Source organism: Rhipicephalus microplus, chromosome 2, assembly GCF_043290135.1.
Source record: "Rhipicephalus microplus isolate Deutch F79 chromosome 2, USDA_Rmic, whole genome shotgun sequence".
Classification (NCBI taxonomy): domain Eukaryota; kingdom Metazoa; phylum Arthropoda; class Arachnida; order Ixodida; family Ixodidae; genus Rhipicephalus; species Rhipicephalus microplus.
The window spans coordinates 39,981,005-40,004,881 of NC_134701.1; the positions used below are offsets into that span (position 1 = coordinate 39,981,005).

The window sequence follows — 23,877 nt, forward strand, 5'->3', positions numbered from 1 at the left end:
CACTTTATTGTGGCAACACCAAACGCAGTACAGCTCGTTGCAAAAAGGCGCGGCGGGAAAGCAAGTAGGCTTATCCACGCCACGGGCACAAAGTACTACACAGGGGTGCCACGAGCACGTCTCCGCGGTAAAGGTGATCCACGGAGACACCGGAGCAAAGGCCCGGTTGCTCGAGCGAGGGCAAAGGCGCTCGCGTTGGCTTCGAAGGGAGACGGGTCGGCGTAGCTAGGCCACGCACTAGGACACCGTACTGCCCTTCGGCCGTGAGTACGCAGCGGGGCAACAAAAGGTGAGCGTTCGCATCGGGCGCGAGGCGCCGTCAGCGAAGTCCGACGAGCCCCGAGCGACGGGACTCGACGGACGGAAAAGAATGCGTGGCTCACAGTTTGAAGTCCCGGACTGTACTCACCGCTCCCGACGCAGCGCGCGAAAACCTCTCGGGAGGCTCCCCGCGCGCGGCGCCACAGTCAACATCCGCTACCGGGTGAGGGAGTTAAACGTCACTCCGCCCTTCCCAGCGCGGCTGACGGCAAAGGAGGGCAGACATGTTGGGACATGAGAATGGCAGAAAAGGCGGGAAAGCCCGCGCAAAGGCAGCGGGCCAGCCTCAATTCCCACAAGGGATTATCACCTTTAGTCACTGGAGAAAATTTGCTACTCTCATCTTCAGTAATCTCAGCATTCTTCCCATCCAACATTCCATACCACAAAAATAAGGCGTGGTTGTATTGCAAGGGCGTCACCCTGACATGGAGTGAAAAAGTATCTTATCCCCTTATTAAATGTTAACTTGACTAGATTCTCCTAAGAACATAGGTTACGGCTGCTGGTGGTGCACTCAAACTATAGAAAACAGACAGCGCCTTTTTATGGTATTTAGCTTTGAACTGCCTACCTATGTTGATTAAAAGCTGCCACAATATAACATCATTTACAAAGTTCCCCCAATTAAAGAAACATCTATTTCAACATCTTTGCTAACATTTAATAATACCACCTTTAACTTTTCTTGATTATTTTTGTAGCAATTGCATTTTATCCTCTCTCTTTTGTGCTGTGTAAATTGTTTTATGCCTTGTGTACAAGAAAGTTGCATCCATTTCTTTTATTATGTTCCAGTCATTTGCTTTCTGTACTATTGTTGTATTGCTTTTAAATTAAGTTTCCAGTTACTATTATATCTATTATTATTCCTTTATCTTTTTTTTTTTTCAATTTAGAGTTTCTAATATGCTTTTTTTTTTTTTGCTCGCCATCGGCCTGCCCTATATTCAATTAATACAATATCACTAGGAGGTCCCCCTGACAGTGACCATGCCACTTGTATTTTCATGTTACAATAAACTTCAAAACTTCAGACTTCTTGAAGCCCTTGCTCTGCTTCTGCTGCTGTGCAGGTTTAGGTACATGTTGCGTGCGATTGGGGCAACGCGATGCCTCTCCCCCACGTGGCGAGGCATCTCACAGCTTTCCTGAGCTCTCGTTGTCGAGGCTGGGCATCCCAAGTCCTGCAGGACCCGTCGGCCCATGTGAGTACGCTCAAGTATTTGTTGTTGTGGGATGTGAATGCCCTCAGTAAGTTTGCGGAGGTGTTATGAACCCACCTGCCATCAATTTTTCAGTGGATGTACTCCTCAGCAGGTGAGCACTTTTGAATGCTATTCGCAAGAGGGTGTCGGCCCGTTTTGTTTCAGATTTTGTGAGATTACAAAAGGGTAGGCTGTACTACCTGCTATATGTTTATGGTGCGGGTCAAGGATTTCGTTTTCTTACTTTACAATAAAGAATGTATGTTATTGTACTCATCACCAGGCTCCGAATGAAGGAGTCTCTTTCCTTCATGCCTCTGCTTTTAGATGTTACCCGAGATATCATGCCTTTACGCTGGCTTGGAGGAGCGTAAGGGTGTGGGTGGCTCGTTGGTTACTTTTCAGCTACATGCCTAGAATCAATAGTTTCTCTGGTATGAAGTAGCCTTCAAGTTTTCATGATAGGGACTGCATAGCTACTTCCGCTTTGCCATACATGTAATATTTCACTGGGGAGCACTGTTGGCTTACATATTCTCAGATGATGCTAGTAGACGCTCTTCCTTTACAGCAAGTGAACCTTTTGTAGTCCAGAGCGTCATGTCGTCTGCATAGGACGCATTGCGGAGGCCTTCTGCCTCTCGCAGTTTTCTTGTAATGCCAATCATGGCGACGTTAAAAAGCATAGGTGATATTACTGCTTCTTGTAGTGTGCCCTTGTTTCAAGGTTCATATGAAGGGTCTGGTGCTCTCCGATCTTTAGCTCTGATGTGCGGTGACTTAAGGGGGGGCCGGGGTAATTGGAACAGTAAATTTGGCCAAATTATAAATTTTTGTATTTATTTCTCTTTGCGATCCTGAAACCTTCTTTTACCTCATGGTGAAATATAAAGAACTACGCGGTTCGACAAAACAGCACTTTTTGTGTTGTCATCGAAAACCGTGAAAAAAATTGTTCTGCAGGAGGTACCGCCACGCCGTAATTTTCGTGGCTTTCGCTTAATAAAGCCCTGTAATAAAACTAGGAAAAGCGAGCGAAAGAGAGCAAAAGCGGCATCGTGATTGGTTGGAATAGTCAAGTGGGGGCTCATGATGTGCTCTTATTGGTTGTCTAAAATTTGAATAGCTTTCGCATGCATTAGCGCAAGAGGGTGCTGTTCATGGCTGCTTCGTGTTTTGTTCATTCCCGTGTTGATCACCAAAACGACATGCGTGCACTGCGATTAGCCCCAAAGAAGCGAAGTACTGAACAGTCCACACGCACGGGAAACGGTGAACGATATAAAACAAAAGGAGAAAACTGGACACACAAGCAAACGCCTCTGACCTTGCCGACCAGGAAAAGTCGGTTTACGTGGAAGATAGGGACAGTTCGCCCATGTGCGACTGTGACAGCGTGTCCGTATGCATGGATTGTGACCTGACCGCGGGCCGTGTTGATGGCGAGTGCTGCATAGTTGATGCGACCAGTGCTTGCGCACGCCCATGTGTAGTGTCGATGCCTCCATGTGCGGTGTTGAGTCTGCGTGACAAGTTTATGGGTCTGCGTATGGTGTTGATGCGTCTACGAGCAGTGGTGATCGTGCTTCCGCGAGCAACGGCAACGTGTAATCGGCAATTGTAGATGTTTGCTCGTAGAGTACTCAGCTTTGTCTCTTCTTGTGCTTTAAGGGCACCAGTGCAAATGAAAATCGCAGATTTCTTTTCAAAATAAATTGCATTTCACACTTTTGACTGTAATGTCTGCTGTGCCCAAAGCTGTTCCATATTCTAGTGAATATTCAGTTTAGTGAACTTTCAGTTAAGTGAACTATTTCCTTGGGTCCCTTGAAGTTCACTCAATTGAGAGTTCACTGCATTTTGTTTCAAGGATTTGTAAGTTGGTGTTATGCAGATGTTTCAAGTGTGCAATGTTGCAAAACACGTAGAAGTGTGAATGAACTGCTTAAAAAACAAAAGCAAGTGAATGTGGTAACCTGCGTTATAAAAAGTTTCTAACCACCGCTCTTGTCCTTAAAATTCAACAATAAACTGCAATTCTGCATATTGTTTCTGGTTACATTTGTTACTTGCTTAATGCAGCCTCTGCCAATTGTCAAGACACTGTCGGTCTGAAATGATGATAAATTCAGATAGAAAAAACAGACATCAAGGAAAGCAGCTACAATGCATGAGATGAAAGCCACGTGAACATCACATTAATGCAACGTGAGGCATCTAATAAATGTCAACATTTGATCAGGGGATTGCTCAGTGCCATTCTTATATCACCTTGACTTAATGCTTACACACATATCTTAGCCACTGAAGGTGAGAACATGCTGTCGAGTGAATCATACCTGATGAGCTTGGTGTTAAAATTGCCTGTGGCCAGGCCAATGGGCAGGGCTGGATTTTCCTGCTGGGCCAGGCCGTACCAGAAGGTAAGCACAGACAGTGTGATCGATGCCAGCCGCACAAGTACAAACAACACGTTCCACACCGCATACCTGCACACAGAGGAGGCATGCAAGAATCTGCACCCCATGATAACACATCCCCATTCTCAATTCGAGGCAGCTTGGCTTTCTTGTTAGGCTTGTGCAAATACATTTAAACCCCTTTATTAGAGGCATGCTCTGGACAGCAGTTCTTGTTTTTTGCAAGAGGTGTCTCTCATAAATAGGGCACCTCGCATACATTTTACTGTAGGCACACTCGTGTTTCTCATACTCTTTTGTCTCATATCAGTGTCAATTTTAAAATGTAACCTATTTTACAGGTTGTCATTTGCAATTTACCGAAAGTCAAGTCTTGTTACTATTTCAAGTTCTTACTACTTCTTTTGAACCAAAAAGAGAAGCATTTGCACAGCCCTTGTTTCAATTTCAAAAAAGGTTTCTTGAGCAGGTTAGTAGGGTTATGACAAATAACCTATTTTTCTTCACACTATCCGACATACACTATTCGAATTGGATTTGATTAGAATAGTACTTGATTAAAAGAGTTTGACAGTAATAAATTTTACGTTTGAAATGAATTCGAAGCAAATAGTAACTCTGGTCAAATACTTTCAAATCCAATTCCAATAGCATATATTTCATGCTGTAAAAAAAAGGGGGGCTATTTGTCATAACCCTACTAACCTGCACAAGAATTTCTTTTTAGAAATTATTACAAGGCCTTCGAAATGCCTCTATTTTTGGTTCAAAAAGTAGAAACAACTTCAAATAGTAACAAAATTTGACTTTCTGTAGATTGCAAGTGACAACCTGTCAAATATGTTACATTTTAAAATTTAACATACTTGGAGCACAAGTTTTCAAAAGTAAATAAAAAAGGATGAATCGATGTGAAGGCAATATTTAACCTCGTAGTAAGGCTTCGCGGCAGTATGTATTTCTCCTAAATAGGCATTTTCGTAGCTTAGCACCCCTTTACAGCAATGAAACGAGCTTTACAGGAAGTTACACACAAAGCATTATACATCTGGACAGGTACTTTCACAGCTTGGCATCTATCAACTGCTGTGAAACCACATTTACAAGGGCTATGTTGATTATGTCTTTAGTGCGCCAAGGCGCGAGCCCGTGCATGGACACACAGAAAAGAAGACGAACAACGACAGCGTTCACCAGGAACACTATGACAGTAAATAATCTGTGCCACAAATATAATTTTTAACCTTTAACTGGCGTGGTTTATTCTACAGGCTACATGTGGACTAACTTATACATAAATTCATTTCAAGCACACCAAAGTTTTCAACAGTTCAAATTTGAATTGAAGCAAATTCGAATGCAGTAATGTTCCAAAATTCGGACAAGCCTACTTCTTGCATTTCTTTCTCAGCTAGGAATTATGGCTTGCTCTATTCTGAGAAAGACAGGGTGTGCAAACACAGTCACCAGAAGGACATCACAAGCATCCACTAAAAACTGATGCTCAAAGGCGGAAAAGAAAGAAGGCCCAGAAACTTATCTGCGCATGCCCATGCCATATGTGAACTTAATAATCTCATGTTAAGACATTTGATTTTATCTTTATGCAAGCTAATCAACAGATGGGTCACGCATGCGCTACCACTGTATGCCAAGCCATTACACGTGTTTCTTCAATCCTATGCGGGTACATTGATCCAACTTTGGCATGCATTTACATTCTCGACAATGTAAAGAAAGATTAGACGAATCACAGGCGTTCCAATTATTTCTGGTTAATTTAGCGACTTGTCCATCCTCCGTAAAAGTGGCCACAGCAGAAAAGTACCTCACTCATACGACAATCGGTGAATTTGTTGGTGTTTTACAAAACAAATATCGTCTGCTTCTTGTTTTTTTTTCTGCACAGCCGCACAAACCTTACCTAGCTTATTTGCGACTCCAAGTGAGCGTTCGCCACCTAGCGGCCGTGCCTAGAAACGGTGTAAACAGGGTCAACTTCGAAAGAAGATATCTAACTACGGTGAGCGCATTGAGAAGCAGCCCCATAGTTCCTTTATTTCCGTCATGCTGCACACGCGAGCCTGAGAGGGAGATGTTCAAAGACCATTGCTGTGAGCCGCAATGTGTAGCATCGTGGTCGAATTATGGAAAAACGTATCGTTCTATCACTTCCCAAAGGATGCAGGTGAAGCGTTAGAGACAATGGCGCAAATCAGAAACTTGCGCACCCAAAAGAAGGCAACTGACACTACGGTAGTTTTTTTAATAAATTCACTCGTGACGACTTATTTTTTCTCGGGGAGTACACCATTATTCAGCGTGTAAGCAATTTAATAAATATTCGGTCTGAACCTGGAGTATAGTTTCGTTAACACAACGATTTCGGATATATCGAACTCGAAGGGGGTTCGATATATCGATAATTTGATACAAAATGTGTGCATTAAAGGACGAAATCAGAGTGCTTCAGGACTTGAAAATCATTAGAAGCGCTAACATGGCAGTTCGCTCGAAGTATAATAAAGAACAAGGTGTGAACTGCAAGTTGCCGCACCTTATTTCGCATCAAAACTGTCCGTAAATTTGTCTTCCTTCTGGAACGCACTGTCAAGTTCCAGTCATCCTCAATATCATTAAAGCTTTTTAAATAAGAGAATTGCAAACATTGCAATGAGTTTGCCGAGTCACTTCGTATTCTCATTTTGGTGTCCTCAGCTATCAGTCTTTTTGAAAAACACTATGCCCACGCGTAAGGACCAGCAAATCGTGCATCAAACATACCGGTGCACTCGCAAGCGCCAGACAACAAACCAGATCAATGCGATCAAATAACGGCACTTTTTGTGACCTGCACACGAAAAGAGATAGGTACTTGTCAGAACGCAGCCAAAAATTGATCTATATTTTCTAGGAAAAATGTGATCTTTGGGCCTCAGCATGGCACAGCACAACGGTCAATATAGCCGATGTCCCAATGTGCAGGGGTTCAATATACGGGTTTACCGGTCCAATACTTTTGCTTGGGAAATTCAAGGGGATTTCTCAACTGTTTGATATAGCCAATAATTCGATATATCCAAGTTTGATATATCCGGGATTCACTGTATAAGCTAGCGCGGTAAGAAATTTGTTGCATTACGTGTCCCGAGCGTTTTTCGCATATGATTGTTTTCTGCGCAAGTTGTAGTGCTACCCATTCTCAAATTAGGCTGTTGTATAATCCTTCCGGCCGAACATTCTGAATTTTTGCTTGTGTGTTTTTATTTGTGTGTGTATATTATATGATGACCGTGCACTCATAGCGTGTGTAGTGTGCGCGCAAATACTGTAAAGCCCACATATAGCCCAGGTTTTTTTTTTTTTTCTAATTTTCAGGCAAAAAATTTTGGCCCCGCTCTATATGCGAGTCCCAAGAACTTTAATCTGAAATTCAATTTTGGTTTCAGCATAGCGCAGTGCTATCATCATCATCAGAAGTTTGCACGCTGTGCTAGGTAGTGTTAGCGGCAGTAGCAGGCGTTAGTCTTACAGACCCACGTGCGCAACAGTAATCAGTGGCATTTGGTTCAATGTGGCGGCCATAACGACGGCAAAGAGTTTGCTGCTGTGATATTACGCCATGTCAGCACTACGTAAGCAGTACTTGGCTTCGTTTAAAAGGAAACTTATTGCTGCTGTCAATTGGCAATTGTGCCCTGGAGTGGCACTTCGGAGTCAACAAGAGGAGTATTCGCGTTTGGCGGAAGCAGAAGGATGCCTCTTTGCAGCAGCCAGTGAAAAAGTTTCGGCAGACCAAAAAATGGAGTGTTCCCCGACATGGAAGGATATCTCGCAGACTTTGTGTGGGAGCAGGGAGCTGCATATCTCGCTGTGAACATCGAGCTTCTACAAGCGAAGGCAAGGGAGACGGCCCGAGACAAAGGCATTAAGCCGAAGGATTTCAAAGCGAGCAAGCATTGGGTATCTCTTCATGCGCCGCGTACGTCGATTTCGCAGAAGCTACCAAAGAGCTACGAATAGAACCTCTTGAGGTTTCAAAAGTAAGTAATTGCATTGCTAAAAGCTGCCCCCTTTCAGTTGGACCAGATCCGCAACAGGGATCAAGTGCCGGTCTACCTAGATACGCTTTCGGCGCTGACGGTGCATCAGAAAGGCTCCCGGCAAGTTATCGTGTGATCAACAGCTCTCTTTTCTTCTTTTGCCTGGCCTCCATCTTCTCTTGGTGTCTTTTAGAATTCTTTTTTAGGCGTAAAGCGTCTTTTTCACGAGCTCGCTGGATGGCCAGATGACCTGGTTGAAGTCCAATGGAGTCCGATATCACTTGGGTTGCTTTGCAGCAGCCGGCATTGTAGCGCAGCACTGCTTCATGCAGTGCTGTTTCTACCGCGATCAAGGGTGAGTGTTGTTCCTTCGGCATCAGAGACCACAGAATGGAGTGGAATGATTCTGATGCGTTTTGCGTCTTCGCTCCCAGGCAGCGCTGAAGAAGCGACTTTTGTGACAGTCTTTCGTAGATGGGCAGCATAGCTGCAGCGACATAGTCCGGTAGGCTGTGTTTATGTTTTGGCTGTGGCTCACGCTTTGCCTCTGCAGCTCTATGGCGGCACCACGATTGAGCCCCCTCTGGGCAAAGTTCATGGTGAGGGTCTTGGTCAGTCGATGTGACGTGGTGATATGTTGCCATCACTGCACGCTGCATGGCTGTTAGGTCAGTTGTATTGTTTTTCAGGGCCCAACCATAACATCCTGTCAGCTTTTTAATGAGGGCTTTAGTCAGCTTCCCCTTCCCACTCAGTGGCTTATCACTTTTCTGCACAATGTTTCGAAGAGCACTTCCAATCCTTTTCTGAACATGGTTCAGACATTTTTCTTTTACAATTGGCACTAGCCCGTACACATTCTCTTCTGTGAGGGCAGCGAAGGTACGGCTGTCTCCGTCGGACACTAGAGTGGTGTACCGCAGGCCATGCTTGGATACAGACCGCCCAAAGAGAGTCAAGCCTGCCTCCACTTTCATGCTTCCCGATTTTGCGTCCGTGTTTTTCTGGCAAATGTGGTGCTTGTGCCAGCTTTCGTATGCTGCATCTCCAGGTTTGGGCCCTGTTTGGCATCCAAGGCAGTAGTTTGAAAGAACTACAGCATCCAAGATGAGACCTGTAAAGAAGTCAATTACTGATCCCACTCCGATGTGTGATGTGTGACCCCGCTTATGCCATGTGCCATCGTACACTACGGTGATGTCCTTGCAGAAGCTGGGGTCCATTTCTTTATATGTTTTGATCACTGCTGTGGCAGAATCAGCATAAAACTTCTCCAAAGCGGTGGCCTCTGGCTTCCTGAACGTCTCTTTCAAGTGCTTTTGAAACGTCTTGTGGTGAAGACCTCTGTAAGAGACGTTCATGGCAGCCCAAAAGTCATTAAGAGCTGTTTGCCTCTTGCCTATTTGCTTTATATCCATTATGGCGCGGACATTTACATTGAAGGCCTGAGTGTCCTTTTTGCGGGGTGATGTCCATAATTTATCGACGGTGCCACAAGAGGCGCACACGGCTTCAAGTTTTGTTGCAAGTCCAAGCTTGGTGCTCTCTCGGACAGTCATAGCACCTTTCAAACATTCTTTGCACACGGTGCGGCTGAGCACGACGTTAAGAATGTTCATTTGAACGAGCGAAAAATGTTCGCCCTCACTTGTCACTGCATGTGCAAGAGCCGGCTGCATCAGTTGAAATTTCTTCTGCGTCACTGGCGTAGACTCGAGTTCAACGCGAACGGCGTCATGACGTTTCGCATTCGCATCGATTTCTTCCTTCGTTAGGAAACGCGTCCGTAGATGAAGCGACGGTCCACTCACGCTCGATGGCGGCACCGATTCAGACGAAGTGCTGGGTCCGGCGATATCAGAAGCACTCGGTGTCACACTGGATGGCATCGATTCGGAGCACGTGTCGAGCCCGGCGATCTTGGAAACACTCGGTGCATTTGCGGCTCCAGCCACACTCGATGTGTCGGATTCTCGACTGGCGACAGCCGACAACACAGTTCCGTCGCTGCAAGCGTTTACGCAGTCGGCACCCGCAGCAGAATAGCGGAATTTCGATGATCGTGCAAGCCGCATAGCGCGCCTCCGCGCACCGGACTTCCGCACTGACTTCGGCTTCGTTGCCGGCATCGCCCGCAACAACAAAGACGAAAGGCACAGAACTAGTGCAAAAAGAAAAAAAAACTAGAGAAAATGATCGAAAAGATAGCACAAGGCGAAGAGCGGCTCGTAAGCAGACGTCTGTCGAGGCGGACGGAGCAGAGAGCAACAACGAAGCGAGCGCGCTGGACGCGCTGGACGCGCCATCGAGAGGAGCGACCGCCCCCGCTGCTGCACAGCAGCCAATGGCGGGCACGCTTTCTCCCGCGAGATACGAATGCGCTGCTCTAGCCAATCAGCACACTGCATCGCATCGCGGGAAAACGCCAATAGCGTCTCAACTGTGCTGCCGACCCCATTCTGCAAGGCGGCGAACGAGAGAGAAAGAATTCACGGTCAAAACAACACCAAGATGACGCGAGATGACCGCATGGTCCGAGAATGGCGCGCGCGCGAAGTTTGGTTTGATTTTGGGATTTGCGCCTGTTTTCGACGCCGCGGTGGCCTCGAAAATAGTATTTTTTTTGCACTTTGCGGTTGAATTAGGTGCTGATAATTACAGAATAGGTAGTTTATGAGACATACAACCCAAATATGTGGTTTTTCAAAAACCGACTTTTTCGCGATTTTTCGGTTTTCAAGGGCCGCGTCCCCCCTTAATTGCATGCATCGGCGAACTAAAAGAAATGAGCACTCCTACAACAATCGAAACTACGGTTGGCCTTATTTCTACGCTGGCCCAGGCATGACTTCGTTCTGTAATCACGTGAGCGGCAAGCGTGGGATAGGACAATGAAACTCAATAGGATGCATGCAATCGGCCGCATAAGTCGCAGCATATAGTTACCTCGAAAACTCTTAAGCCTTGCCTGTAGCAGTGTAGCAATGCAGCGCAAAAGTGCTAGCAGCTTTCAAAGGCCTGCGACACACTAGCAGCTGCGATCTTCGACTTCGGGCTCGCTATAAAGAATTTTCAACTATAAATAAATCTGATGTAGTTCACTGAAAAGGCTCAAGGTTTACATGTACAGCGCAAATATTTCCAGTGTTTCGCCAGTGAAAAACCTTATGCCAATGAAAATGAAGTGGTCTGAAGGCCACCACCTTTTCACATTCGCCAAAGCAACAGGATCCGATGCCACAGTCAAGAAATTTCAGCACAGCGCCAAGTGAAGGAGCCGCATTCACCCTGTTAAGCCCCTCATTCTTTGTATTTTTGACCAGTGAATTGCTAGCGCACGGAGCGTTTTATGAAGTTGCGAGTTGGTTGTGAAAAACAACATTAATCTTGTATCCACTGCCTACTTTCTTGAGCCAGTGAGATATAGAATGACTGTAGGGAATACAGTTAAACCTGGATATAACAAAACTAATAAATTCCTGGAAAAATTCGTTATAGAGAGGATTTCGTTATATGCAGGTTCGGCCCAAAAATTCAAAAGATAAACGCACAAATAAACAAAAGGGGGACTGAAGGCAGAGCTAACCAAGAATACTTATTTGACAGTAGAAAAAACTGTTATTATTGCGATGGCACTTGTATGGACACTCTGCGGGTTTTTGCCGTCGCCCCCATGTTCAGTAACATGCCCCCCCGCATCATAACTTACACGAGCGGGTAAAAGTGGCATACGCGCCGTAATACCAAAACAAAGCTCTTATTCCAGGAAAGGTAAGCAATCGGTCATTCATGGCAGCGACATTATCAATCTGTGTAGCAAAATTGCCACTCCAGAATCTGAATGAATCCAAAATTATTCCACATTTTGGGGACACCGGAATGGAAAAGTAACAAAGCTTGGAGGAATGGAATGAAATTAAGCGTATTTTCCACAGTATAGAACAGGAATAGAATAGAGTCTCGAGTACATTTTCATCGACTGCTGTTTTTCAAACTTCAAATATAAGCAAGTCAGGCTCTAATTTAACCATACAGCAGTAATTTAAAAAGGCTTGGCAGATTACAAGCATGATACATTTATAAGCAACGCACCTTATATGCTACAATTTTATCCTCATATAGACTGTGTTGCTCCAAAGTTTTTCTTTATTTTTCACGAAACCACTGCTCTATGCCACGGTATCAATCTTCCAAAACTATGTATAAGGTGACAGTATACCCACCCTACACCTTGTGAATTTTTTCTTCCTCGGTGGCGCCTCAGCCGCCTGCTGTCTTCTCATTTGCACTCATTGAAAATACCACAGTTTAAAGTCCTGACTGTTACAAAAAATCAAGTTACTGTCGCGGACGGCAATTTTTGGCGGCCCCGCGTCACGGCAATTATCGGGCGCCGCACTTCCCCACTGACTGTGGGAACGATGGGCGCATGAAAGGGAGCCGAGAAGTGCAGAATGGGGTGCTCTTCTTGGAACGTCGCCGTCGACGATTGATCCTTTTGTAACTGTGGCGGCGTCTGCAAGGTCGTGGAAGGCCGCGATGTACCCCGAACAAGGATTAGGCTACGGGACGCACCGGCTGAGAGCCAAAGAGTCTGACCGTTTCCCATGGGGAAAAGCGTGGGAAACCCTCTGATGGCCAAGTCGTATGACAACAACCCAACAGGTTGTCACTCTCTCTAGTTGGGGGCCCTCTCCCAATTAAAAAGGGGTGGGGTAAAAATATTTTTCGGGCAGAGTTTCCATCAATTAAACGCGCATGATTGGACCCATGTAGAGGTCTCTTGTCCCCAAGGAAGAGAGCGAGGAGACACGAGGGGGATTTAAGCGCAGGATTTTGCCCTGCTAAGCAGACTAGTCGCTGACCAACATGGTGTAGAAACAGATCAACAAGCATCTCTTCTAGAAGTTTTTAGTGTGGCTCTGTATCGGCTGGCCACCTAAACTTCGCCGTTCGTCAAGTTGTGACGCGATATTAACGTCTGCAACGTAGACATCGGGACTTCGCCTCGAGTTAGCTCAACCTGCTCGAAGTCACCTGTAAGCACTAGCCTCCCGGAGCCACCAGCGTTGAAACACCGCCGACATCGCAGTCGTGCCAGAACTCTCTTCGACTTCTCGCATCCGATCGTCGGGGACACAACGCTGCCGGTCATCACACGTATGCCTTCACATGTTTATATCTTCGAACTTTCTCCCCTGTAGTCTAGTGTTGTTAGTTTGTGTAGTTTGTAATAGTTCTCTCGCGTAAGCTGATTTATTGTTTTTATATGTATTTTTTAGTTGTATCAAGTGTTGATGTATATTGTTAGTTGTATTGAAGTGTTGTATTAGATCCCGTGTGCTGCAATATCACTAGAGTAAAGTTTGTTTTGTTTTCTCACGTCTCTGATCTCTTCACTGTCTCTGCTTGCGTACGAAACGAACCAAGCTGCTGTCATTCCTGTCGCCGACTTCGCGCTAGCGACGCTAGAGTGGCAGCTTGTAACAAAACTGGCGTCCGCGAGACAGGACGTTCCGTACAAGAGTAAGACAGTGAGGGGTGAACAAGAACCGTGCGGACAGCGTGGTGATAGAGCCGCACAGTTGAAGCGGTTGCATCCTGCATATGATTGCGCTGTTTTTATAGTGGCATTATAGTGACAGTTTGCAGTATGAAGTGTATGAATTTGGAATAAGTGGATCGCGCACGGTAAACAGTTAGGCCTCGAGGGCGCCGAACTGAGACAATGGGTTAAGGAGCAGCAGGAACAGGTGCAGGCGTTAGCCAGAGAAGAGCGGGCACTGGCCCGGGAGGAAAAGGAAAAAGAAAGGGAAGTGGCTAGGGAAGCCGGAGAACGGGAAGTGCAGTTACTGCAATTAAAGATTCGCCTCAGTGAGAGTAGCAGTGCGAGCCGATCCAGTAGTGAGCACGGCGATGCCGGGGAGGAGCAGAGTTTGAGAATACACGCAGGTAGACTGCTCGTCACCTTTGACGAAGGAAGGGACGACTTAGATGCGTTTATACGCCGGTTTGAGAGCATCGCCAGAGGGCAAAAGTGGCCTGAAAGCCAATGGGCGACAGCGCTTTCGACATGTCTTACAGGAGAGGCGCTAAGTGTTTATGGCAGGCGACCACCTACAGATGCAGCGGACTACACCAAGGTTAAAACCGCCCTCCTGAAGCGCTTTCGCTTCACGGCGGATGGGTTCTGAGACAAGTTTAATAAGGAGAGGCCAGTAGGGGGTGATACAGCAACACAGTACGCGGCTCGCGTACTTCGATAGATGGGTTGAGCTGTCCAAAACTGAGACGAAATTCGAGTCCCTCCGCGCATTGTTGATTAGAGAGAGGTTTTCGCATGGATGTGGTTCGAACCTGGCATTATATTTGAAAGAAAGGAGGGCGGAATCCCTGGGAGACATGCTTGAGCTGGCAGACCAGTTTTTGGAAGCTCAGGGTGGAGCAAGCCTAGCGAAAACAAAAAAAGATGGTCCCATAACGGACGAGAAGGGGAAATACGAGAAAGGAGGCAACAGCCACGCACCACTACCACGGTGCTATATTTACAATCGTGGGAATCACCCGCCGCACTTGTGTCGCAACAGACCTGCCGCTAATGTAGCCATCGTCTGCTTCAAGTGTGGGAAAAAAAGGACATAGGGTAAACGACTGCCGGTCAGGAGCAAATAACTCACTCCAGGCGTCCTGCCTCTATGCACCAAGGGAACCGCGTGAGGATCCCATATGCGTCGGGTATATCGAGCTTAGGAATAGCGAAAAAGTCCCCATCGTCAACGCCGTAAGGGTGACACCGCCGAAAAATCTGGCCGAGAACCTACCAGTGGCTCAGGGACCCTCCGAGGCACAGACATATCAGTGTTGCGGGATACGGGGTGCAACACAGTAATCGTGCGGAGGAAGTTGGTGAAGGAAGACGAGTTGACAGGTACAAGCAGACTCGTCTACTTGGTGGACGGAACAGCGAGGATGCTGCCCGAAGCACGGATTGAGGTTGACACCGCCTGCTTTACTGGCAATCTGACAGCACTATGCCTGCAAGATCCACTGTATGACCTCATTCTGGGCAATATCGATGGCTAAGACCTCCTAATGATCCCAGAAAGGAGACTGAAAAACCTGTCTCGACAAAGGAGTTAAGGGAAGAGTCTGTAGCAGCAGCTATCACCCGTTCCCAAGCACATGCACAGCCGGAAAAATTTGCCAAGCTTCGTACGCCTGGGACCACGGCGGGATTGCCGGGAGACAACTATGGCTGCGAGCAGAGGGGAGATGCGACACTCAAACAGTGTTTTGAGAAGATCGGCAGGAAGCAAACATGCCGAAATGAGAAAGGAAGCGTCGAGTACAAACAAGAACAGGGACTGCTGTACCGACAGTACACAGAGGCCAACGGACGGCTTGTACGCCAATTAGTCGTTCCGCACTGCCACCGAGAAGCTGTGCTTAAAACAGCACACGATGGTATAATGGCAGGACACTTGGGCATGCAGAAAACCAAGGACCGGATCTCGGAGGAGTTCTTTTGGCCAGGCATCACAGCCGACGTAAAAAGGTTCGTCGCCTCATGTGACATTTGTCAGCGCACCGTACCAAAAAGCCCTGTACCACATGTTCCACTGGGGAGGGCACCCATAATCGACACCCCGTTCAAGCGAGTGGCGATCGATATAGTGGGACCGATTCACCCGCCCTCAAAGCATGGGAACCGATACATTTTGACTTTAATGGATTATGCCACCCGTTATCCAGACGCAATGGCGCTTCCCGAGTATCGAAACTGAGCGAGTGGCCGAAGCCCTGGGCGAGATGTTCTCCCGAATTGGCGTCCCCCGCGAGGTACTGAGCGACCGTGGCACGAACTTCAGATCGGACCTGATGAAGGAAGTAGCGCGGCTCCTTTCCGTGCGCCACCTCCACACCACTCCATATCACCCCATGGCGAATGGCTTGGTGGAAAAATTCAACGGCACCTTAAAATTAATGTTGAAGCGCATGTGCGCCGAAAAACCGAGAGATTGAGACCGCTACCTGGCAACTCTCCTTTTTGCCTATAGGGAGGTTCCGCAGGCCAGTACGGGGTTTTCACCCTTCGAGCTTTTCTACGGCCGCCATGTGAGGGGACCCTTGGCGATACTGAAGGAGCTGTGGACGAACGCCGACCTGACTGAAGAAGCTAAGACGACGTACCAGCATGTCTTCAACCTTCGGAACCGTTTGGAGGAAACGTGCCGCCTGGCACACGAGGAGTTGGAAAAAGGCGGAGCACGGTACACGAAGCTGTACAATCGAAAGACGAAGGAGCAGAGTTTCAACCCCGGAGACAAGGTACTGATTTGACTTCCCACCGACACGAACAAGCTGCTGCTGCAATAGAAGGGCCCTTTTGAAGTCCGGGAAAAGAAAGGTGAAGCTGACTACGTCGTAGACACGGCTGACGGCCGAAAAATCTTCCACGCCAACTTACTGAAAAGATACGAGGAGAGGGACAGCCCCTCCACCAAGGTGTGCAACGTGACATTTGGTGTTGTGGAATCGAGCGAGGACGAGAATATTCCAACCCCCGACTGGCTTAAAGTAGAAGGGGAAGAAGACGTGAAGCTCTCTGACAAACTGGACACTCAACAGATCGAACAGCTGCAAAGAATTGTCAGGGAAAACGCTCGTATTTTCTCGGATGTCCCGGGCAAAACTGACTGGGTCCACTGCAATCTCGAACTCACCACGAGTAACCTTGTCCACGTGAAACAATACCCTCTTCCCTTTGAAACGTGGGAAGGTGTAGAGAAAGAGGTGCGGGAGATGGAGAAGCTCGGCATCATTGAGAAATCAAGAGTCACCTTATAATTCGCCAGTCAATTTGGTAAAGAAACCAGACTGTACAAATCGACTGTGTATCGATTTTCGACGCCTGAACAACGTTCTGGTGGCCGAATCCGAACCTATGACAAGAACTGACGCGGTGTTTGTTACAGTGGGAAAGAAGAAGTATTTCTCGAAGCTCGACTTCGTGAAGGGCTATTGGCAGATCCCGCCGACCGAAGAGTCCAAAGCGAAGACGGCCTTCTCGACGACATCGGGACTATTCAGTTCCGCTTCATGCCATTCGGCATCAAGACAGCGCCTGCTGTATTTGCTAAGTTGATGCGGAAGGTTGCAGAAGGTATACCCGGTGTGGACCACTACTACGATGATGTACTGGTAGCCACCGAGACATGAGAAGAGCACCTGAGGTCTCTGGGACTGCTTTTTGAGTGCATACAGAGGGCCGGGCTTACAGTGCGCCCCAGTAAATGTGAACTTGGTGTGGAAGAAATCGACTTCTTGGGACACCGAGTTGGCAGGGGCAGATTGCGACCACTGGGGAAAACACTCGACAAGATCGAAGCTGCACCATGTCCTTCAACCAAGCGAAACGTGCGCGCCTTCCTCGGTTTGACCGGGTACTATCGGGAATTTATCCTGAATTACGCAGAAGTGCGAAGCTAACTCGGTGAAATGGACAGCAGCCCACGAGGAAGCTTTTCGAAGTCTCAAACAACATGTTACGGCTACCAAATTTGCACCAACCATTCGTACTTCGAACCGACGCATCGGACACAAGCCTCGGAGCTGTGCTAATGCAGGCTCACGAAGGCAAGCTCCACCCCACAGCTTATGCCAGCCGAAAGCTGCTTCCACGGGAGGCTTCCTATAGTACCATCGAACGCGAATGTCTTGCGTTGGTATGGGGAATTCAGAAATTCTGCATGTACTTATATGGAGTACATTTTTGTGTCCAGACAGACCACCAGCCTCTGAGTTATATCCAACAGGCAAAACAGCTGAACGCTCGAGTACTTCAATGGAGTTTACTACTCCAAGAGTACCAGTTCACCATTACGCATATTAAGGGTAGCGAAAACGTGGGAGCCGATTACTTGAGCCGGATATAGTTCTTGAGGTCTATGAGCATGTTATTTTTTTTCCCCTTTCGTCGTTTGTTTTCTGTTTGTATGTGCATATTTCATTGTACAAGAAGTGTATTTTGAGTTAATTTCTTTTGGCTTGGTGCATTGGTTGTTTTTACATTTTGTAATGCACATTGAAGGATTTCACCACAGTAGAGGAGCGCATCTGTTCCGTTTTGTTCGTGGTATACATTCGTGCATTGTATTCTGTATTGACGGCTGCCGTACACGGCTATTTCTTTTTCTTGTTTGCATGGCGCATTGATAATGTTGCGTGTAACTGAAGCTGGTACTCTAACAATTGTTTTTTTTTTTTTCCTTTTGTTGTTACTTTGATGCACTCTGCCTATTTATGTTGTGTATGAGAGGGACAGTCCTCATGTCTCCTTTGTTGGTGGTGCTTTGTTCCTTGTTGCCTAAAAATTCCCCTCCATGTGAGCCAATGTTATGAATAACATTCTGAAAGTGGGGGGCAATGTCACAGACGGCCATTTTTGGCGGCCCCGTGTCACGGCAATTAACGGGCGCCGTACTTCCCCACTGACGGTGGGAACAGCGGGCGCATGAAAGGGAGCCGAGAAGTGCAGAATGGGGTGCTCTTCTTGGAACGTCGCCGTCGACGATTGATCCTTTTGTAACTGCGGCGGCGTCTGCAAGGTCGTGGAAGGCCGCGATGTACCCCGAACAAGGATTAGGCTACGGGACGCACCGGCTGAGAGCCAAACAGTCTGACCGTTTCCCACGAGGAAAAGCGTGGGAAACCCTCTGGTGGCCAAGCCGTATGACAACAACCCAACAGGTTGTCACTCTCGCTAGTTGAGGGCCCTCTCCCAATTAAAAAGGGGTGGGGTCAAAATATTTTTGGGGCAGAGTTTCCATTAATTAAACGCGCATGATTGGACCCATGTAGAGGTCTCTTGTCCCCAAGGAAGAGAGAGAGGAGACACGAGGGGGATTTAAGCGCAGGATTTTGCCCTGCTAGGCAGACAAGTCGCTGACCAACATGGTGTAGAAACAGATCAACAAGCATCTCTTCTAGAAGTTTTTAATGTGGCTCTGTATCGGCTGGCCACCTAAACTTAGCCGTTCGTCAAGTTGTGACGCGATATTAACGTCTGCAACGTAGACATCGGGACTTCGCCTCGAGTTAGCTCAACCTGCTCGAAGTCACCTGTAAGCACTAGCCTCCCGGAGCCACCAGCGCTGCAACACCGCCGACATCGCAGTCGTGCCAGAACTCTCTTCGACTTCTCGCATCCGATCGTCGGGGACACAACGCTGCTGGTCATCACACGTATGCCTTCACCTGTTTATATCTTTGAACTTTCTCCCCCGTAGTCTATTGTTATTAGTTTGTAATAGTTCTCTCGCCAAAGCTGATTTATTGTTTTTATATGCATTTTTTAGTTGTATCAAGTGTTGATGTATTTTGTTAGTTGTATTGAAGTGTTGTATTCGATCCCGTGTGCTGCAATATCACTAGAGAAAAGTTTGTTTTGTTTTCTCACGTCTCTGATCTCTTCACTGTCTCTGCTTGCGTACAAAACGAACCAACCTGCTGTCATTCCCGTCGTCGACTTTGCGCTGGCGACGCTAGAGTGGCAGCTTGTAACAATAACGAGAAACCTTAATACTGTAGACTCTCAGTAAAAAGAGATCCGCTGAACGAAATTGCCGCATAAATGGATATACTTGGATATACTTGGTCTCCGATATACTTGGTTTATACTAGTATTCTGCACCTCTGTTCATCTCTCAGTAAACAACAGTCCTGCTAAATGGAACATATTTTCCTGGTCCCTACAATTTCTGTTCAACGAGAGTCTACTGTAATACAGTCGAATCTCATTAATTTGAACACGCTTAATTCGAACTCACAATGAGGTCGCGTCAAAGCTATGTGTATCCCGATGGGCGAAAACGCCTGGTAATTCGAATGCGCAAGCACTTCTGACAGTTAATCCGAACATACCGCGCTCCGAAAATGCTCTCAGCACCCCGCCGAATCCCGCGGCGGCACCTCAACGCCACGCGCGAAGGAAATGAAAAAGAGAAAAAAAAAAATTGGCTGCGGTGGAATGTTTGCTCTCTCTCAAATGCCGATCTGCGGCACGCCCGTGTCACGCTTCTCCTTTTCCGTCCCTGCCCCGTAAATACCCTTAAGACCCTTCTCCCTCCAACGCAGCATGCGAAAAAAAAAAAAAAAAAAAAAAAGCTGTCGCTGGGTTGAATGAATGTGTGGTTGAAAGAAAGGAAAAAGACACTATCTTTGGCAGCTCTTGTGGGCTGCCAAAAAAAAACCTGCCGTGAAGTGTTGGTTTTTTTCTCAAATGCCAATCTGTTTCTCTCTGCCTGGAGATGCTCCTCCTTCTTCGTCATATGCTGGCCATGCTGGGGCTGATATGCAGTCGTCATCATCGTCTTTAGAGAGTGTCGGCGCTGGACATTTCCGCGTGCAACTCATCTTGCCCGAAGAATGCTCAAGCTGAAGTAGAAATGCTTTGCAGCTGTGTGCGAAATTGATTGACTCGCTGCAAGGCAAACGTGTGTAGACACGCATGACCGATTACTTCAATTATTAACCGAGTGATTTGTGAATAAATGGAAGTCTTCTGAAACTTCCCCTTTGTGTGTTAGCTCAATGCACATGTGCCACTGCATGGAGAGCCCTCAGTTTATTTAGCCTTCATTAATTTGAGCTTCTTTTAATTCGAACAAATTTTCAGGCCCCTTGGAGTTGCAATTATCGTGATTTGAGTGTAGAATGCTTCACAAATGTATGTCCATCTTGCTGAGATATAAATCACTAAGACCTTTTTCAGTTTGTATGTTTGCACGTAATCTCATCCCGGGCACGATGCATCCTCTGCTGTGTTCCTCCTCTAGCCACCAGTTGTACACCTTCGTGATCCAGCACTCACCCGTAGTCTGAGGCCTTAGTGCGCTCTGCAAAGAGCAGCAGCCGAGAGGCATGGAACACCGTCTCCACCAGATAGTGCATCACCGACAGGCACAGCGCTATTCTTGAGAAGCTGCACAGAACACAAACATGCACTGTCATCAACCACACATGTGCAAATGGTAGGTCCTGGACAGTCTCTACTCATTGACCATGTTAATAATTAGGAGCGTTAGACTTAAGGGTCATGTTGCCAGCCCAAAATGATATTTCAGTATTTACGTTCTGCATTGCACTGAATGGTCGGACATTGTTTAGCAAAAAATAAAAGACAAAGAACTCACTTGAGAATGTATGACACGAGAAAGAAGATGAGAGGCAGTGTGGCTGTGGTGATGCGTGCATACATCTCGTCCTGCACACAAGAAAAGGCATCATGGGCGAGCCTTTCATTCAGAAACGCTTGTGTGGGGGCAACATACTGTAGGTAAAGGCTGTACTGAAAAGTTAAAAAGACAAAGAAAAAAAAGCTGTGCTTTGTCTGTGTTAGTCCAGTTTTTTTTCGTCCCTAAGGGAGATGCTACTCGAAGACACTTTCTTTATATTATTCACCCTAGAGCAATGAAACTTGAGATGTTTATGAAACTTTTTATGCTAATTTCAAATATAAAACTAGTTTTCTTGCAAGTTGCTTACTTTTAGCTCTGCGAAATGACAAAGTGAAAACCTTAACCCTTTTGCCCCCCCTTTTTTCATTCCTGAACTACCGTAACTTTTTACCACTCATGGTTCATAATCTTTGAAATAAAGTATAGAATGCAAATAAATGATTAGGAAGCACGAACAAAATATGTAACAGGCGCGAAAAATAATAGACGTAAAAAGCTCATATTTTACCTACCCTAGTAAGGGTTTACAAAAAATTTTTTTATTATACAATAAAATATTGAAACTTAAACTAAATAATTGCATTCGTCATACCTTGGAAAAAATTTGGGCAAAATTTCATGCAGATACAAGCACTACAAGTGCCCGAAAAAGGAGGGGCACATTGAAAAAAATGGCAGAATTTGTGCTTTGAGAAAAACGAGTTTTAAAGTTAAAATTGAGTTTTTATTTATGAAAGATATCATTAAATCTGATGAAATTTGCACACCAAAAAGAACAACCCTTCTTGTAGTGGCCATTGGGACTAAAATACGCCAGCCCCATGAGGTTGTCCCTCTCGGCTTTTTCGAGCCGACTCCTCACAGACATTTCGCTCGGAGACAGGGCCATGAAAAGCTTGCCAAACTTCCGCTCCATCTGGCAGAACCTTGTGCCAACTGCAAGCTAAGAAGAAGTTCGACAGGACTGCGAAATCCAAACTAAGTCCAGTGACATGTCATTTTGCGGCCATGTTTGTGCCACACACCGTCGTACATAATGGCAATGTCGTCCCTACTAAGTTCTCTCACTGCGAGCTCTTTCAACCTCACAAGATTGGTGGTGACGTGATCCATTGCCGCATCACGAACTTTCCGGCTGACGGGTGTGAATGACTTTTGATGCATTGATTTTGATGTATTGATCGCAAGTTTGGCATTGCTTGCAAGATGGTTTGATTTTGATATATTGGTTGCAAGTGAAAGCCGCACAACAGCTTTTACTTGCGAGCAATGCTTTTTTCCTTTATAACGGAGATAATTACATGAGAAAAGCAATGTTCAGCTGCGCTGCTCGACAAGACATGGACCAACGCAAATAGGTTTCACAGCACATACAAGCGCGCAGCGGCAATGGCGGTCCCCAATCCGTACTACGTGATAAGCCAGTCGCAACACTCAGAAAATGCGCAGAAGCGTGCTTCTTTTTATTATTTATTGCGCCGCATCAGTGAGAGAAACTGTTGTTGCTTGAAGAGTGAGGCTCGACTCTTCGGCTAATGCGATCAACAATGGCGAGTGGCGGCACATTATCGGCGGCAAGGTGTTCGAAGACTGCACACTTTGGACCTTTTAACAGGCACTTTCTGCTCCTTAGAGACAATTTTGAAGCATTTCCAGTTAAGTCTCGACCTGTATTTTTTTTTTCATAACAGTTAGAGGTAGTAATCTTATCAAAACAGGCAAAAATTTAAAATCAGTAATTTTGAAAAAAAAAAAAAAAAAACTCGCGTTTCTTGGCCCGCATTTCCCCTTAACTTTGCAGCGCAGCCTTTACCTACAGAGCCTTTTATCTTTCCTTCCTGGCAACAGATCCACGTGTCACAAAGAAGTAAAATATACCACTAATATTGGGGCTTGAAATTGTTTACAATTTGATAAACATGAACGTCCAATGATCAAGTTACATGAACACAAGGCGTGGGATTGCATTAGAAACAGCCTTTCACAGCAACACTGTTTAGTAGGCTCATGCAAATATACAAATGCTTCGAATATTCAAGCAAACAACATAGTATTAAAATTAGCTTCAATACAAATTTAACGTATTAAAAACTTTGATGTATTCAAAATGAATAAATAAAATTACTATACAGGTCTGCATGTAAATCCTGTAAAGGTTGTTTCACTACAGTGGAAAAGTGCTAAGCCTTGAAAGAGACTATTAAAATGATCTTATCAGGTTCTACAAAACATCTTGAACTAAGACAGGCTGGGCCTGCAGAGAGATGCGCACAAGACTGGTAAAATAGCTGCCTAAACAACTAGCCAAAAAGCGCGCTGTCCCAGAAGATCATCTCCCATTCCAGAGTGTTGGTGGCTTGCACTTCCCCTAACTGGTGAGCAAGTTGCATTATGCCATCTCTTAGACTGAAATAATTCCAATGCTCTGAAAGTGAATAGGCAAAGATGGGGAAGGGCAAACCAACGGAAAGTGTGCACATACACAAAACAAAGCAATACAGTTCAGACGCAATTTCATTATCATGTGAAGTACACAACGTGTACAATCGCCGAGGGGTGCTTTCAAGGCAGGGGTGAGTAGGCCCCATTAGGGACAAACTCGTAGTTCATGCCACTAAAGAGTTGCAATACTTTGTAACGTTCAAAG

General features: G+C 46.2%; 1 protein-coding gene across 5 annotated transcripts in view; it reads right to left on the minus strand.

Annotated features, from left to right (window-relative positions):
- Positions 1 to 23,877, minus strand: part of TRAM (translocating chain-associated membrane protein 1) — an 81,571-nt gene that overhangs the window by 24,803 nt on the left and 32,891 nt on the right. For 4 of the 5 annotated variants that reach the window (XR_012893626.1, XR_012893625.1, XM_075886394.1 and 1 more), the window contains exons 7-9: positions 21,186 to 21,256; positions 20,864 to 20,974; positions 3,869 to 4,018 (exon numbers count right to left, since the gene is read on the minus strand). Coding sequence is in view for 3 of the 5 variants with exons in the window: in XM_075886394.1 (XP_075742509.1) it covers positions 3,869 to 4,018; positions 20,864 to 20,974; positions 21,186 to 21,256 (332 nt within the window). In the remaining 2 variants the exon portion in view is untranslated. The remainder of the gene's footprint in view (positions 1 to 3,868; positions 4,019 to 20,863; positions 20,975 to 21,185; positions 21,257 to 23,877) is intronic. The other variant, XM_037420229.2, reaches the window with a different exon arrangement.